This window comes from Tiliqua scincoides, chromosome 4, assembly GCF_035046505.1.
Source record: "Tiliqua scincoides isolate rTilSci1 chromosome 4, rTilSci1.hap2, whole genome shotgun sequence".
Taxonomy (NCBI): domain Eukaryota; kingdom Metazoa; phylum Chordata; class Lepidosauria; order Squamata; family Scincidae; genus Tiliqua; species Tiliqua scincoides.
In genome coordinates, this window is record NC_089824.1 from 118,782,219 (window position 1) to 118,798,861 (window position 16,643).

At 40.9% G+C, this 16,643-nt stretch overlaps 1 protein-coding gene across 2 annotated transcripts in view; it reads left to right on the forward strand.

Annotated features, from left to right (window-relative positions):
- The window catches only part of PLA2G4A (phospholipase A2 group IVA), an 80,364-nt gene that overhangs the window by 49,389 nt on the left and 14,332 nt on the right, over positions 1-16,643 (forward strand). The window contains exons 13-16 of one of the 2 annotated variants that reach the window (XM_066623972.1): positions 599-667; positions 3,648-3,890; positions 10,882-11,066; positions 15,387-15,582. In XM_066623972.1, coding sequence (XP_066480069.1) covers positions 599-667; positions 3,648-3,890; positions 10,882-11,066; positions 15,387-15,582 — 693 coding nt within the window. The remainder of the gene's footprint in view (positions 1-598; positions 668-3,647; positions 3,891-10,881; positions 11,067-15,386; positions 15,583-16,643) is intronic. The other variant, XM_066623973.1, reaches the window with a different exon arrangement.

Consider the following 16,643-nt stretch of genomic DNA (forward strand, 5'->3'; position numbering starts at 1 on the left):
TCCACAGTGTCATTTCCACAGTGCAGTTGTGCCAATGGGTAATGCACTGCCTCTTGTGATGGTGCAGCAGTCACAGAAGCCCCCTTAAGGTACAGGAACATTTGTTCCCTTACCCTGGGGCTGCATTGAGGCTGCACCAGTGCTGGAAAATTGGATAGGATTGGGTCCTAAGCCAATTAACTTAAGAACAGCTGAAACATTAAAAAAAACAAAAACTTTACAACTGAGTTTTCTTTGGTTTTGATAAACATAGTGTGGCTATTTAAACATTGTGGAACGAGAAAAAGGAAGCTGTTGAACAGAAAACAGCTTTATAACAGTAGTTATCTGTTTTATGATCTTTTGTCAGACAACATAATGTATTCAATATTTACAATTTCTTTAAGCTACTTAAGCTTTTATTTAGTGATCCGTTAAGTTTCATGGATATGGGAAATCCCTCAGAGTAAAATAATGAAAAATTTGACACTAACTTTCTGATAACATGGTTGTGACCGTGTTGTATCCTCTTCTCAAGCACTCTCCTCAACTTGCTGTTGTCTCCCTGGGTTTGTTCCTAAGTTCCCTACCAGAGAATTTCTTTCTCTTCTTCCTACAGAAAATATCAGGCTGCGGCATCTGGTGAGCAACGATTCGGACAGTGATGATGAGTCACAGGGACCAAAAGGTAATGATCAAACACAACGGTTTCCATATTACTACTTACTGCAAATGTTTTATTGGTTTGTCACGCCAGAGCAAGTCATAGCAGAAAGGAAGGAAAGGTCGCATGTTAATTGGAAAAAAGTAGAAAATGTTGGGAGTTTCCTGAGAGCTTATCAAGAATTAAAAAATAAAATAAAGGACCCAATCCTATCCCCTGTCATCCTATAGCATGTATTATGTGCCAAAAAGGTAAGCAGTATGTGCTATGGTGAGGGGGCAGCGGGAAGGCAAATGGGAGGTAAATTTAAAAAAAACTCATCCGCAAAAGTCTACAGGCTGCTTATAGATCTTCTAGGGCATACGCCAGCCTTTTTGATGGCATATCTCAGAGGAGAGAGAAGGCTGGGGAGGTAAGATCCAGCATGCTCAATAGCTGGCTTATCCACCCTTCCCTATCCTGAACGTGTCTCCTGGTTTCTCCCCTAATGTGCCTCAACACTTCCCCTTCGCCAACGAACCCCTTGCTTATACCGCCACCACTTTGCTCTATACAGGTTGTGTCTTGGCATCCTCGGAGGTTCTGTTACCAGAACCCTTGCGGGTGCTGAAAATCATGTTAAATGAAATCATTTTTTTTTAAAAAAAGTCCCTTTACTCAGAGGTTTAAAAATAGCCTTACCTACCATTGTAATGAGGGAGAGTGGCAGCAGGCAGGCAATCAACAGCTTAGTTTCAGTTCACTCCAGCGACCCCTCCCTTCCCCCTGGAGTGTGTGGAAAGAATGTAAAGCAGAAGTGACTATCACCTCTACTTTGCATTCTTTTGCATGCTCCAGGGGAAACTGAGAGGTCCGAGTGAACTGAATCTAAGCCCCTGGAAAGAGTTTGTTTGCACTCTCCCGCATTACAGTAGCAAGCAAGGCTGAGTAAAGGGATGGTTTTTCTTTAATTTAAAGGGCCCTTATCAAGTTGAGATAAAACCATGGGTGAAAAATTCATGAATAATTAGGTTATATCGGCACACTGTTGGCAACCAGTTTATGGCAACAGGACATTGTTGGCCGTAAATCCGATGTTAGAGTTGGACTGAAAAAGTATCTTAAATGTCCTGTTTTACATGAAATAAACCATATTTGTAGATGTGAATGAAAAATGCTATTGAGAAACATAACCATAATATCTTGGCTCACCTGGGCAGATATCTCCATTCTCAGAAAAATTGTCATTGTGCTTTTGCACTCATGCAAGTAACTTCCACTTCCCAAACCAGTTCTTGTGATGGAATATTTTGCTTCCTGCAAATTAGTAAAGCAAAGAGAAGGCAACTGTTCCATCTTCAGTCTATCATTTTTGAAAAAGAGAGGATTCCTTGATATGTATAATATGTTCAAATTGGTATTTTTCTCATTAAATTCCAAGTAACTTTTTTTCTTCATAGGTTACAGGCAGTGATCTTGTAGGGCTGCAAATATTTCATCTCTAGTAGTCATCTCTAGTTGGTAATCTACTAGATTACCAACTCTCACTTTAATTGATTAATTGGTGTGGCTCAGTTTTTATCAGTGGCCTGAAAACTCAAAGCTTGTTTGAGTTTTGTATTGTGGTTCTGGTGTCTTTGATGGGATAAAAAACAGTGAAGAAAATAAGAATGATTGCCTTTTCCTTCTAACAGAGTGTTAATTTGGTGTTTGGTTAACAAAAGCTATTTTACACTTTAGTCATTATGTCAGAATTTAAGGCTACTTTTTAGTAATATGCAAATTAATTTGCAGCAATGAATGACTTAAAAGCAGACAACAAAACATTCAGTTGGGATATATGCTTTTTTACAGCATGTGATTTCTGGTGTTTGGTTTGAAACTTGCAAACCACTCCAACACGTAGTATGCTTTTTAATGGGATAAGCTCAACCCTTTAAAGTGAACATTGGCTGAATCTGTATTTCTCATAGCAGAAATTACAGCATCAGATTTACCCCCAAATATTTTTTACACTGAAGAATTCATGAAAGCTTATGAGAATTTTATGAGTCTGAAGGTAGAGTCCTGTGCTTTAGAAATTATGGCTGGCTTTTTTTCCCCCCAAGGATTTGGCAAGTCTCTCCTTATGCTGGTATATCTATACACCTCTGCTATGACCAGTACTACTATTGCTACTACAAGTTTTCTACTCCAAATGGCGACCCTCCCCCCAAGGATAAGCATGTATTTGGAATCCCTGTTGGAAACATCTGGGGGAACATTTGGAGCTACAGAAGAGCTAGTGGAGACCTAGTTAAACATCCTTTCTCTTCTTAAAACAGCAGCCCTCAGAAGTGACTTTTCTTAATAAAAAAAAGTCTGATGAAACATCATTCCCTATGCTTCTGTGTCAGTTGAAGTTTGTCCATAAGATATTGCCTGAGTTTAGTGGCATTCATTCATTCTCTGTGATGGTGGAAGTCCTCATAAAACATAAATGGAAGAAGTGTTGTTTTAATATTGACAGCCTCTGGTGCATCTTGGAATATTTGTATTTAATTATATTTTATTTACAAATTTATACCCTGCTTAATCTCCCAAATGGGCATTCTAAGTGGCTTACAATAATACCAATATAAAGACAAATACAGTACAAATATAAAATATAAACATTAAATCAATACCAGTATAAAAATATAAGCATTAAAATTACCTAAAATCAATATGCAACCTAAAAATCTCATTAAAAACCAACAGCAGTCAGTAAAAATACAGCCCATAAAAACAATCAGCATAAAACTTTAACCATCAATATTAAAAGTCCAGACTCAGAAGGTGGGTATTAAAAGAAAAACCTTTTCTTTAAACAAATTTTTACGAAGGTGAATGAAACAGGGTTTTGTCATGTTGCACGTGCAAAGTGGTCTATCTCGCACTCAATGGTTTTAAATGGTTTGTCCCTGTATAAAATAAGCCAACAACTTTTAAAGTTATTTTTGCATGTTATACATTCTGACCGTTCCTGCTCATCCTTTGCATCTAGGCACAGAAAACCCTGATGTTGAAAAAGAGCATCTACAGAGCAGCCAGGAAAGCTGGGTGCAGCGCATGCTTATGGCCCTTGTGGGTGACAGCGCCCTTTTCACCACCAGAGAAGGGCGGGCAGGCAAAGTGCACAACTTCATGCTGGGTTTGAATCTCAGCACAAGCTATCCACTTTCGCCTCTGGCCGGTCTTTGTACTCAAGAATCTTTGGAGGAAGATGAAATGGATACTGCTGTGGCAGGTCAGTCCCCATGTACCTTCTTTATCCAGCTGCTCTTGTGAGGGGAGGGGAACCAAATGTGGGAACAGCAAATGTTCAAAGTAAGCAAATGTCCCACTGAGTTCACTGAGACTTGCTACTGAATAAGTGTGCTTTAGTCTGCTGGGCTGCCTGTAGCTGTATAGGTTTATTAACTTTACAGCCCTACATGGCTGTGGGTTCTGGATAACTGAAGGATCATACCCTCCGCATATTTCTGCACTGCCTTAGTCATCAGCCCGGACCTTGTTTTGTGATCTCAGTGAGGTTCTGTGCTCTCAGTGATTGGTGGGGTCATGCCTTTTCAGTAGTAGCACTCTGCTTGAGGAATTTCTTCAAGTCCAAATGACAGACATTGGGATGTCTTAAATGCCTAGTACATGCCTTTTTATTTTGACAGGTGCTTGATATATATTAGGTAGCTGTTCTTTTAGCTTTCATGGCCTGCTAAGGTTAGCCTCATCAATTTAAACTGTGTTTATTGCAGTGCTCTTTTAAATGGTTACTGTTTTAACATCTCATCTTAAACATGTCTTTTGTTTTAAGTTGCATTATGATTTAAACTCTTATGCCCTGGTAGCCTCTGCGGGGTTGGAGGGGCAGGATGAAAGTATCTTAAGGTTTCTATATCAGAACAGTACAGCAATACCTTGCTCTTGATCTTGTTGGGGACCAGAGCATGGATGAAAGTAAAAAAAATGGATAAATGTCAAAGCATAACCTTATTTAGTGTGCAAATTTATTTGCCACTGAAAAACAAATAATACATGTGAATGTGTGAAAACCTAAATAAGCAAAAATAAAAGAAAAATAAACATAAGAACATCAACAAACACTTTGGAAGTTTGGATGAAAATGAACAAAAGAGTAAAGCACCTGGATGAAATTTGCAGTGTTTTACTATTGCAACTGAAAATTGCTAAAAGAGCAAAACGATGAAAGTCAAGGTATTAATGTATATACTTGCTTTGGGTGCAAGAAATCCTGGGTTCAAATCCCATACATCACAATCAGCATGAGAAAGGAAGCTGCACCATTCTATCAGTAGGTACTAACTGTTGTAGAGAAATGAAACTTGCATGTATATAGAAAGACATGAGACCTCTGAATAAGAAGTACCAAGCAATCTGCAGGGGAAGCAATCTGCCCAGGGGTTGAATTATTGGGGAGGGAGCACTTGATGAAATCCCTGGCTCCGCCTCTTAATTCACATCAGTTTTAGACAAATCATGACCCCTGTTGCCTTCTAATGCTAGCTAGAGGGACCAGTGCAAAAGATAAAGAGAATGGACCCTTGTTTGACCCTCTTAACATCTGAGCATTACTCATTATATGGAGCTTCCTAGGTGCTTCTGGTTGACTGGGTTGGAAATATAAGGCTGAACCACATAGATCCTAATCCTGCAAGGCAGTTCTTAACATTCTTAGGACGCAATCCTACTCTGCGCTGGAATAAAACCAGGAGGCTTGCGCGGTATCCGGTGCAGGATATGAGCCAAAAGCAGCTCAGCCAGAGACAAGGGGAAACCTTTGCCCTTACCTCTGGGCAAGGCACTCTTGCCCCTATGGGTCTCCTCGGACTTGCACCAGCTCTTGAGGTGACGCAAGTCCAAGGAGAGCAGAGTGACTTTAAGCCGCTTTGATCCCCCTGGGAACGGGGGTTGGGATCGAGCATAACTGCCGGATTCCAGCCCTGCCTCCCACTCGTCGCCCACCCGCTTTTGGGGTCGCCCACCGCTCGCCCTCCCCCCGCTCGCCCTCCCCCTGCCCAGGAACACCTCCCTCCCACCCACCAAAGAGCCTTGTGTCGGCCCAGCCAGGCTGATGCAAGGCTCAGTGCCTCCTTGTTTCAGCCTCCGCAGGCCGGCCTAGCTGACTCTTGAGGAGCCGCAAACGTGCCTTATGGCACATTTGCAACCCTCCTGGGCTGATGCGCTGGCCCAAGTGAAGGGCAGGATTATGTCCTTAAGGATTTATTTTGTATAGTTACAGTCACAATCCCACACTTTGAAATCTTACAAAATAGAATATTTCTCTGCTTATGCCCTGTAGGCGTACTGAATTCCCAAGACTATTTTTCTCCATGAAGGTTGGGAAAGGATTATATATTTCTGGAAAAGAGACATTATGAGCTTACAGTTGAGGGACAAAATGTGTGTGTTAAAATTACAAAATTTTCAAAATGGTGATAATTTTTTTTCCCAAGAGGTCAATTCAGTATTGGATAACATAATAATAATAATGGTATTTATATACTGCCTTTCTGGTCATCGGATTACTCCTCTGACTTTATTCAAGGTGGTTTGCATAGGCAGTCTATCTCTAAACCCCCGAGGGGATTTTTATAATAACAGAAAGGCTCGGTCTTTCAAGAACCGCACAACATTTCAGATGCATCTTTCTGGTCTGGTATCACTTCTGGCCCCCAGTTGCCTCCCACGCTGGCTGACAAGCAGCTCCTTCATTTCTCACTTGAAGGGCAGCCAAGATGCTGCTTTGCTCACACCAAAGAGCAGGTGGAATAACTCAGCTCAGCTTGGCAGCTGCTTCAAGGTCTCGCTGTTCACTGAGCTGCCAGTTGTCTCGAACTGACAACCTGCAGATGTTATCTTTGGGCTAACGGAGGCTCTACCCTCTAGACCAGACCTCCTGCCCTCAATAAAATAAAATAAGATTTTTATCTGAAAGAACATTTCTGAATCACCTTAATTTGTATTCTAGAAGATCAGGATCCCAATATAATTATGTTGGCAAACATTTTTCTTATGTAAGAGAGAAGGTTATGTAAGATTACAATTTTTTAAAATTAAACACAAGTTTCACATTCTCAGACATTGAACAAATGTCTACAAATGATGAGAAATTGCATTCTTATATATGGGTTTCCTCAGACAGGGATTCCTCAGACAGTCTCCATAATCAACATTCATAGCTATCTGCTAATTTTATGTATACATTTTATTATCTGCAATGAAGATAGCATAGACCTCCTACACTGACCTATTAACAATCTGAACAATTGGTGAAAAGCTACCATTTTGAACATGGCGTTAAAACAAAAACAAAACCCATGTGCTTGCTCTGGTGTGGCGAATGGTGGATTTTGCCATGTTAAAAATTAACATAACACTGTTTTCAAATAAATGTTTAGGAGCCCTTTATCAGTGATTTGCATTTGCTGCATTACAGTTGTTGGAGGCTAGAATTTGAGTTTCTGTCAAACATGGGAATCCCAATTCACCAGTTTTTACTCCAGGCCTTTGTGCACCAAAACCACTGAAGTCTGAACAAAGGCAGAAGTTCAAATGTAGGTGTACAATTTATGAACTTACATGATGATGAACCTTGACATTATCCCATTAATGCTCAGAGCTGTGGCACTGAAAGGTTTCCTCATAATAACAATTATCCTTTTTGGGGGGAAAAGTGATTAGGGAAGATGGAACTACTTGTCATTGTGGAATTGTAAATTGCTCTTAAATGTTTAAAAGCTCAAATAACACCGGAACAACTAGAAGCACATTTGTTAATACAAAAACCTCTTGTAAGTAGCCATGTCATCATTTCCACCTGTCCTCTGCTAAATAGCTATAAACATATATGAGTAGAATAGTTTTTTTTTAAATTCTATCTACTCCTAACATTTACAATTAGTGTAAAGCTGGATGTTGAAAGATGCTTTTGAAGTTGGTAGGGAGAAGTCATTGGATGCCTATTTTAGGTGGGTCTTCCCAAAGCCTTTTTTCCTAACTACATATGATGTTCTTCAAGGAGGATGGATGCATTGGTGGGCCACTGATGGTTCAGTGCCAATCCATCACACACCTAGGCCTTATTCCTTTTTGTCCCCCTTCATCTTTATCTTTAAACCAGAATTAGCACATTAAGTAGGACAGGGAATTTAGACAAATAACTTTATTGGTGGTATCTCTTTGCCCATCTCTCTTATAAGACTACTTAACGCATGAGTGTATGTGACAGATGGATCTGTCATATCCCTTCTCATGACCTTGGTGCTGATGCTTTTTAATGGGGTCAGTTCACTCATCCAGTTGCCAGAACATCAAGAATCTCGTCATCAAGTATAGAGAAACTGAAAAATGTGCACACATGCATTTGAGGTGACAGTGTACTATACACAGGTTTTCTCTGGGAGGGTCAATGAAAGTCACTGTTTAATGTTGCAGTTGTCAAGTGATGGAACTCTGTTGTGAACTCTGGAAGAAGCCAAACTCCTTTCTCTTTGACAGCGTGGTTATAGAATATCTGGTTCAGAATAAGCTGTTCCCACTTTTCAAAGCTTGATCTCACTGGACTCTATTTCACTGGCACAACCCCGCATTAGTTTTTAATCCCTTGCTGCATAAAGTTTTCAAAAACATTTATTATTTAAACTTTGTTTGCTGAAAATGATGAAAGCCTTGTTCTGGAGTTAAGTGGGAGGGGAAAAATTTTCTCCTGAAACATTTTCTCCACAGCATTCAAACTTCTGCCATGTCTTCACTTAGTTGTTTTTTTATAAAGAAATCTCAGGTGCTTTAGCATTTCCTCACACAGCCATCCCAGTAGAGAGGTGAAGTTTACCTTTTTGAGATTTACTCCTCCATAGCTTGAAATTTGCCTTTGGTAGTTGTCATGCCCAGTTGAGGTTTTCAGTGAGCTGTACACACCACCCCACCATCTTTCCTGGATGGCCACAGACAATTTCGACTCTGTGAGTGCAAATGTGAAGCTAGAATTTTTTTTAACCCCAATGTTCATCACTGGACACTCCCCAACATCTCTGACAAGTACTTTAAAACAAAATTGGTTAAGACGCTTCTGAGAAGAAAGTCATGAGAAGAACAGTTCTCTCATAATCTTTGTTTCCATGGTTCAGTAGCCTTGGAAAATATTTGAAGGTAAAGAACGTTTTATTTATTTATTTCAGATATTTCCAGCCCTAAGGACCACTCAGAGTGGTTTACAACAAAAACATACAATTATACAACAGAACAAGGTTTTTTTCTTTATCAGTATGTTTTATCAGTATATTTTTCTACCCAAATATTCCACTCTTATGTGTGGTCCAGGAAGTGTTTCCTAGAGGCAACGCTTTACCAGTTTGATAGGAACCTCAGAGCTTGTTTTTGCCCTAAACCAGGAAAAGGACATTAAGCCTGAGAGAAGGAGCTTCATTTAATGGAGCTTTTCTGTCAAACAAAATGTTTCTTCTCTTTTTAACTGCTCTATGAAATATACCCTGTTTTGCTCTAGGGAGCTTTATGCTACCTGTTTGTGTATCCCATCTGTTGGAAATGAGTCTAAAACATGCATTTGGATGATAAAATATACAGTATGTAAATTGTTTAGCACACATTGTTTAGCACACATTAACTGCCAAATTCTATGGTTTCCAGCACACATGGCTTGGAAGTCTCCTAGTGTTTGCTCCCTTACTCAGGGTAGACACCAGCCAGCGGCAGTAGGTCTCTTCAACTCTGCACCTGCATTTTGAGCAGGTACAGAGGGAAGGAGACCTGTCTCAGGCTATCTGGGCAGGGAGAGAAGGTAGGATATGGTGACAGAGCCTGCCGCTGTCTCTCCCTCGCTCCCAGGCCTAATCCTTGCCTCCAGAGAGGGTGTGTGCAGGGGAGGCTCTGATCCATAGATAAGTCAATCTGTGGATATGGGGCCTCCCCCTGTACTTCAAAGTTCGGATTGCATAAAGAAATGCAGTTGCTCAAAGCAATATTTTTTTTAACCTTTTAAAAATTATCCATCATATTTTTATGCCACTCTTGTCCTGCCCCCATGGGAATTGAACCATTCTGGTAAGTGAGGCTGAGGGATAGAGGTTGGCCCAAGATTACTCAGCATGCTTCATGGCTGAGTGGGAATTAGAAGCCAGGTCTCCTTGGTCAAAGTTCAGCATTCTAAGTATTCTAGGCCTCCATGTGCACCTCACTGAAGCAAACATATCTTCCATGTTCTGTTTTGGTGAATTAAGATTCTATACATTGGGAAAAAAAAACCCAAGGGGAATGAAATTCATTGATCTTCCTTGAACCCAGTCTTATGTTGTGTAGTTTGGATAAATGGAGAAAATTGTTTTCAGTATGGGTATTGCTGCAAGTTTGGGATTTGATCTTATGAACATGTTTGGCACCAGAGCCATACACAGGTGTCGTGTTTAGCCACTTTGCCTGGAATGGACAAAAGAGGCTTAAAAAATGTTGATGACCCAAGAAACTCCTGGACTGGGGGTCTTCATCAGGACCCTCAATTAAGCCTACATGAGAAGAGGGGCCTAGGTGTACTAAGATAAAGAGGCAGCATGGGCTGAAAGAGCCAGTGAGGGTAAGCTGGGATTTGATCTGGCAGAGATTGCAGAGGAAACCAAGAAGAGCAGGCAGCTTCTGATTTGCTCACAGGAAAAATGTAGCTAATGATGTGTGCAGAATCATGCTACGTCCTCCATCCAGTGCTCAAACACGTTTTTAAATAAATATTACAGAGAGGCTATAAGCTTTCAGTAATTTAGGGCACAATCCTAACCCCTGACATAAGGGCTGACATAAGGGCAAAGCAGCTCTGAGGTAAGGGAACAAACATTCCTTTACTTTGAGGAGGCCTCCTACAGGAAGCAGCACACGTCCCATTGGCACCGCTCTACCAGTGCTGGAAAGCACTGACATAAGGAGTTAGGATTGCACCCTTAGCCTCTTAAGCATGATTGAACCCAGGTTGTACGGTAGCTCCTGGAACTTCTTGCAATTCAGGGGAGTGGGGCATATGTACATAATATCTAATGAATGTAGAGAGAATACATAGATAAACCATGTTGGGCTTATGGTAAATACACGAAAATTTGTTGTAATTGCTTAATACTAGGGTCTTTGCATTTCAGTTAGCTAAATTGGTTTTTCTAGCTTGTGAATCTGCTTTGAATACGTTCATTGGCAACTGACCCTATTTGTTTCGCTGCTACCAGATCCTGATGAATTTGAAAGGATCTACGAGCCACTGGATGTGAAAAGCAAAAAGATTCACGTTGTGGATAGTGGACTCACATTTAACCTGCCATACCCACTCATTTTAAGACCGCAGCGTGGGGTTGACCTTATCATCTCATTTGACTTTTCTGCACGTCCCAGTGATTCCAGTCCTCCTTTTAAGGTAAGTAATTCTGGCCAATGTGATGCAGAAACCTAAATTTAAGTAAACATAATTTCAGTTTCAAAGATACCTTTTGTGAGCATTAGAGATATCTATCAAACAAAATACATTCTGCCATATAAGAAGATGGTGAGGAATGATCACCTGCAAATGTTAAGTGGACATCTTTACCATGAATTGAACAGAAAATAGCTCTTAATGTACACATGTTCAGATGCTTTAGGTTTGTACTCTTGTAAATGCTATAGGTTTACTCATATATTAGACATGCTTCTAGCACAGTGGTCCCCAAACTTACCAGCATTGCAGCACCCTCTGTGCTGCCGACACAGAGCTTGTCACAGAACTCAGATATAATTGGTGATGATGCGGGACACAAGAATATAATGATGTCACCGCCACTTACTTCTGGGTTGCAAGACCTTGAAAACTGGTTAGAGCTTGGGGTGGGTGGGTGGACTTTTCATGCAGCAAAAACCTCTCACATGGAGCTCTGCCTACCGAGCCTCACCTCACCTCTGCTTCACCATCTTTGGTGTTATGGCAGAGAGACTATGGGCACAATCCTAACTCCTTCTGTCAGTGTTTTCCAGCACTTACATAAGCACTTTCCAGCACTGACATAAGGGCAATGCAGCTCTGAGCTAAGGGACCAAAACATTCCCTTATTTTGAGGAGGCCTCCATGAGTGACACCCAACTGCAGGATGCAGCACATGTCACATGGGCACTGCTATGCCAGTGCTGGAAAACACTGACATAAGGGGTTATTGCACCGTATGACACTTGGCTCAGGCAATGTGCCCTGGGATGCCCCTGAGCATTAACCGTAATGCCCCATGGAGCCAGGTCTCACAGTCTGGGAACCGCTGCTCTAGTAAATACCTCACAAGCGCATAAAGGTAAGGTGCATATGTCATTTGTTCAAACAGTAAAGCTTATTTCTCACCCAGCCTTTTGCTTGAGCTAGAGAAATTCTTTTAGGTATCTGTTATGTATTCCCTTCACCTTGAGTACTCATCTGTCATCTAAGGTACAAGGATGGTGTAATGAAAACAAAATGTAGGCCCAGTGCAAACATAATATTACTGACCATGACTAGGAGATCAGAGTTGTCTTCTCCCTTCTTGCACTCACATTCCCTCTTCCTTTTCTTTTCCTTCCTTCCTTCTGCACCAATGGTAATATCGGCAATTATTTTTACACCACAGAGCAAAAATTATGTCCGTTGATATTTGCTTCCTTTGTTCCTTCTACCCCCATATTGTTGAATCTCAACTGACTCTCTTCTTTACCATGGTTTGTATCCTTGTGCAAGAGGGACAGAGGAAGGTATTGGGTCATAGTGTTGTACAGTTCCTTCGTTTGTGGCAACTGAGATCATTCACTGAGTTCATGGTGCAGTGGAATCTTCAGCATCACCAGAGACGGCATTGGAAAGATCTAAGTTTATTGTTTTAAGATGGAGGTTGACACAAAGATGATACAACAGATTCTTGGGACTAAGCCAAAGCACTAAGTGGACATGGAAAGAATTTAAAAACTGGGACGCAAGCCGCAAACGCCAATGTAATTTCCAGAACTACAGAACAACTATTTTGATATAGGGGAGTTTCTCTTTTTGTTTTATAGAGATTCACTCGCCTTCAATTAATGACCCTCTCAGTTGCTTATCTTGGCAGTGAAATAAGTCTTTCAGAACTGCAGTCAAGCCAAGATCTCTAGTGGGCTCATACTAAATAAAGAGCAGGAGTTGTGGAATTCAAAGATAGCCCAGCTAATACTGCTAAATTTCAGGAGTCAGTCACTCCCCGTTTTGAAGCTACCTTGGGAATAGACTCAACCATTATTGCACCTCAAACTTTTTTATCCCTCCACCTATATAAGGACCATGGAAAATGAGGTATATTAGAACAAGTAAGAATTTGTCCAATAAGAATGTCATTGGACAAAAATCAAGTTTCTGTAGTAGCTGTTCAAGAGGGGGGAATGCAGAACATTACGATGAACAAGATGTTGCAGAATATGCTGCACCGGGATAGGCAACCTAGAGCCCATGGGCCGGATCTGGCCTGCTGCCCAAAATAATCTGACCCATAGTCGCAAAAAAGATATACTCACCCATCCAGTGGTGGTAAAAAATAATTCAAGCTTGTAATTCTATCTCTGGCTTACAGTGAAGAGAGACCAAGGGCAGAAGCTTGCTTCTAGTGTCATTCTCTGTCTGGGTATAGATCTCTCCATGCTGTGTCCATCACTTTTTTCTTAGCTTTATGGCTTAATTAGGAGGTCCACACATATGTATCAAATATGCATGTGTTCTTCCTATTGATGGACTCAATACCTGGAACCTATGCAGAAGAAGGTTGCTGACCCCTGTGCCCGACCCTGGGCTAATGTCTTTACCCTTCTTCATCCCTGTCTTTAGCCTTGGTTTTGCCTTGAGAAAACGTCCAGTTGACAGACAGCTTTAATTTCTGTGCTGCAGTAAAAAGCGATATTTGGGTGACAGACACGAAACAACTGGGGACATTTGCTCTGTTCCAGAACTCTTGTTCCTTAGTCATTACCCAAAAAGTCATGTTCCATTTGAACCCAGAAGTGTAAATCAAATGGCATTGCGCTTGGGCTCCTTGCCCAAGTATTGGCAAACATAATTTATCGCTGACATAAAATACAATACACATGCAATATAGCTCATTTAAACATCCTGAGAATTGTTTGCAGTTTGAAATGAAAAAAAAACTGCTTTTTTTTCTAGAGACTGAGAACAGCAGACAGTAACTGCCTTAATTCTCCATTATCTCACACCCTTTGCTTTTTGATCTTTTAGTCATCAGACTTGCAAAACATGAAGCTCCTGTCTCATAATGTTATGTAAATAATAGACTCCTACTGATAACCTGACCTTCTGTACTCTCCCACACAGAAGCCCTTGAGTTGTAAGCACTGGTGGGTTGTTCTGTTTATTAAGCTGTTGTCCAAGAGAATTGTTGTTTTGCTTTGCAATAGCAAGCGTGGCGAGTGTGAGATGTTGTTTTTCAACTCACAGGCTTTGCTCTTGCAAGTCAAAAGGTATTCCTTAGATTCCCCACATGAGCACACTTATGAACTTGGAGTTGCACGGAACTAGAGTTCCTCCCATGCATTTATGTGCCACAAATAGAAGGTGCCTGCAGGCACAATGAATTAAGGGCCTGATTATATGTAGTGTGGCAGATCTGTGATTAAAATGTTAATAGCAGCCATACCCATTTTGGATGAAGTGAGTAAGGTGAGGGGGTCCAGCACTCCCCTGGCAATGTTGGTATAAAAGGGGGTATCACATGTCCCTTGGTTGTGTTATCTTGGAATGGGAATTCAGCCCTTGGTTGGCATAGTTGGTGTCCTTTTATTTCCCACTCCCTTTTTTTCCTTTACATAGATACCAAGGATGAGTCAAATTTTCTCCAAGCTTGATTCTTACCTCAGAAATAGTGATTTTTGGGGACCCCAAAATCCTAAACTTTTTTGTTTTTATGAACCACCACTCTTTTCTACTTTGCTGCTGCTTGGGTGGCTTTTTTCTTTGTTTCATTCCCCCTTGAGTGATTGCTGCAAATCAGGATTCATGTACTTGCTGTGCTGTGGTTGGCTCCTCATAATACTGTGGAGACAACAAGTCAGTCTTGGCAATGAACTGATATGACCAAGGGTAAACCCAAACCATTGCAGTGAAGGCAGTGCTTCCTGACCTTGTCACAAGATTGATTCTAGCTAATCAGGGATTATTTTATGAATCAAACAATGCCTCAATTCTTCTGTAATGTTCTCCCAAAAAATGATCAAAGGGGGACATTTTAAATCCTAATAAAGTTTTAGATGAAACAAGTCCCCACAGTCTGGCTAAGCGTGACCACTAACCCTGTTCCTCTGTGCCTCTTTCTAGGTATCTTGGATCTTCATGAACCATTTGGCATTATTTCCTTCCAACACTATCATTGCTTTATCCGCTTGTGCAGTCAAACCCCTACTCTTTCCTATTAGAGGAACCATGGGGACCCATTTCCTTCCACCAAGAACACAAGAGAACTTGTGATATCTCCATTTGGAGGCCTGTAAACCTGAATGCATAGTGTTTTACCCATGATCCTGACAGGTTAGACTGTGGACTGGCCCATTATCTTGCTACAAGCATGTTCAATAGATTGTCATCTGTTGTTTTGCCTCCAACATGCAGAAACCAAGATGACCATATTTAATGCTATCTCTGTTCATCCCAAACATCCCTTTTCCTTACACCTGTTTTCTTTGAAAGTACAAACTTTTGCTTTCTTCCTAGGAAATTTTGCTTGCTGAAAAATGGGCCAAAATGAACAACCTTCCTTTCCCCAAAATAGACCCATACGTATTTGATCGTGAGGGCTTAAAAGAGTGTTATGTCTTCAGGCCCAAGAATCCTGCTTCAGATATAGATTGTCCAACAATTATCCACTTTGTTCTGGCCAATATCAACTTCAGAGATTACAAAAAGCCAGGTTAGTAGGCAAAAAAATACCACAAAAGAAATATAATTCTGCATTATCTGCATATTTTAATTGCATATAGTTAGACTTTTTTCTGTGTGTCTGTTTAATTATGGTTATACTTTTTGTCCAGTGCAGTGTACCCTTGTGGATTGTTTTGTCCTTTGGAGGATTGGGGGCGAGGGACTTCTTTGTAGCAACTGCTTTATTTGAAACATGTTGAAAAAACCTTTTGAATGGACAGTGAATTTTTGTTCTTCCATCTCTTTATGAATTTAAATTTCTAGCCTGTCTTGAAGTCATGAGGCAGATAGCAAATCTAAAACACGTATCAAAACAACATTTCAGCAAGTTCAGTGAAATTTCCCTGCTCTCATTTTGAATCCCAATGACTGGTCCAAGCACAAAGGCTTTGCTGTGCTTTTGAAAGAGACCAGACATGGACTGCATTTTATCTGCAGTAGGATTCAATCAATCAATCAATCAATCAATCAACAGTATTTATATACCGCTTTTCAACTAAAAGTTCACAAAGCGGTTTACAGAGAAAAATCAAATAACGTAAATGGCTCCCTGTCCCAAAAGGGCTCACAATCTAAAAAGATGCAAATGAATACCAGCAGACTGCCACTAGTCTTGTGTGTGTGTGAGAGTGTGTGTGAGAGTGTGTGTGTGTGTGTGAGAGAGAGAGAGAGAGAGAGAGAGAGAGCTTCTCTTTGCACCTGTTTATGTATTTAGTTGTAATCTTTCAGCTTGCCTTTGCACTTCCAAACGGAAGAGCTGAATTAATTATAACAATGGAAACTTTAGCAATATACAACGATAACATCCTATAGAATAATATATAAGATAACCAATCAGGAGCCAGAGCAACCAAAGAGAGTAGGCAGACTGACTGAAGAACATAAGAACAGCCCCACTGGATCAGGCCATAGGCCCATCTAGTCCAGCTTCCTGTATCTCACAGCGGCCGACCAAATGCCCCAGGGAGCACACCAGATAACAAGAGACCTCATCCTGGTGCCCTCCCTTGGTGCCCTCCCTTTGCTTGTCTTTTGTTGACAACTGAACTT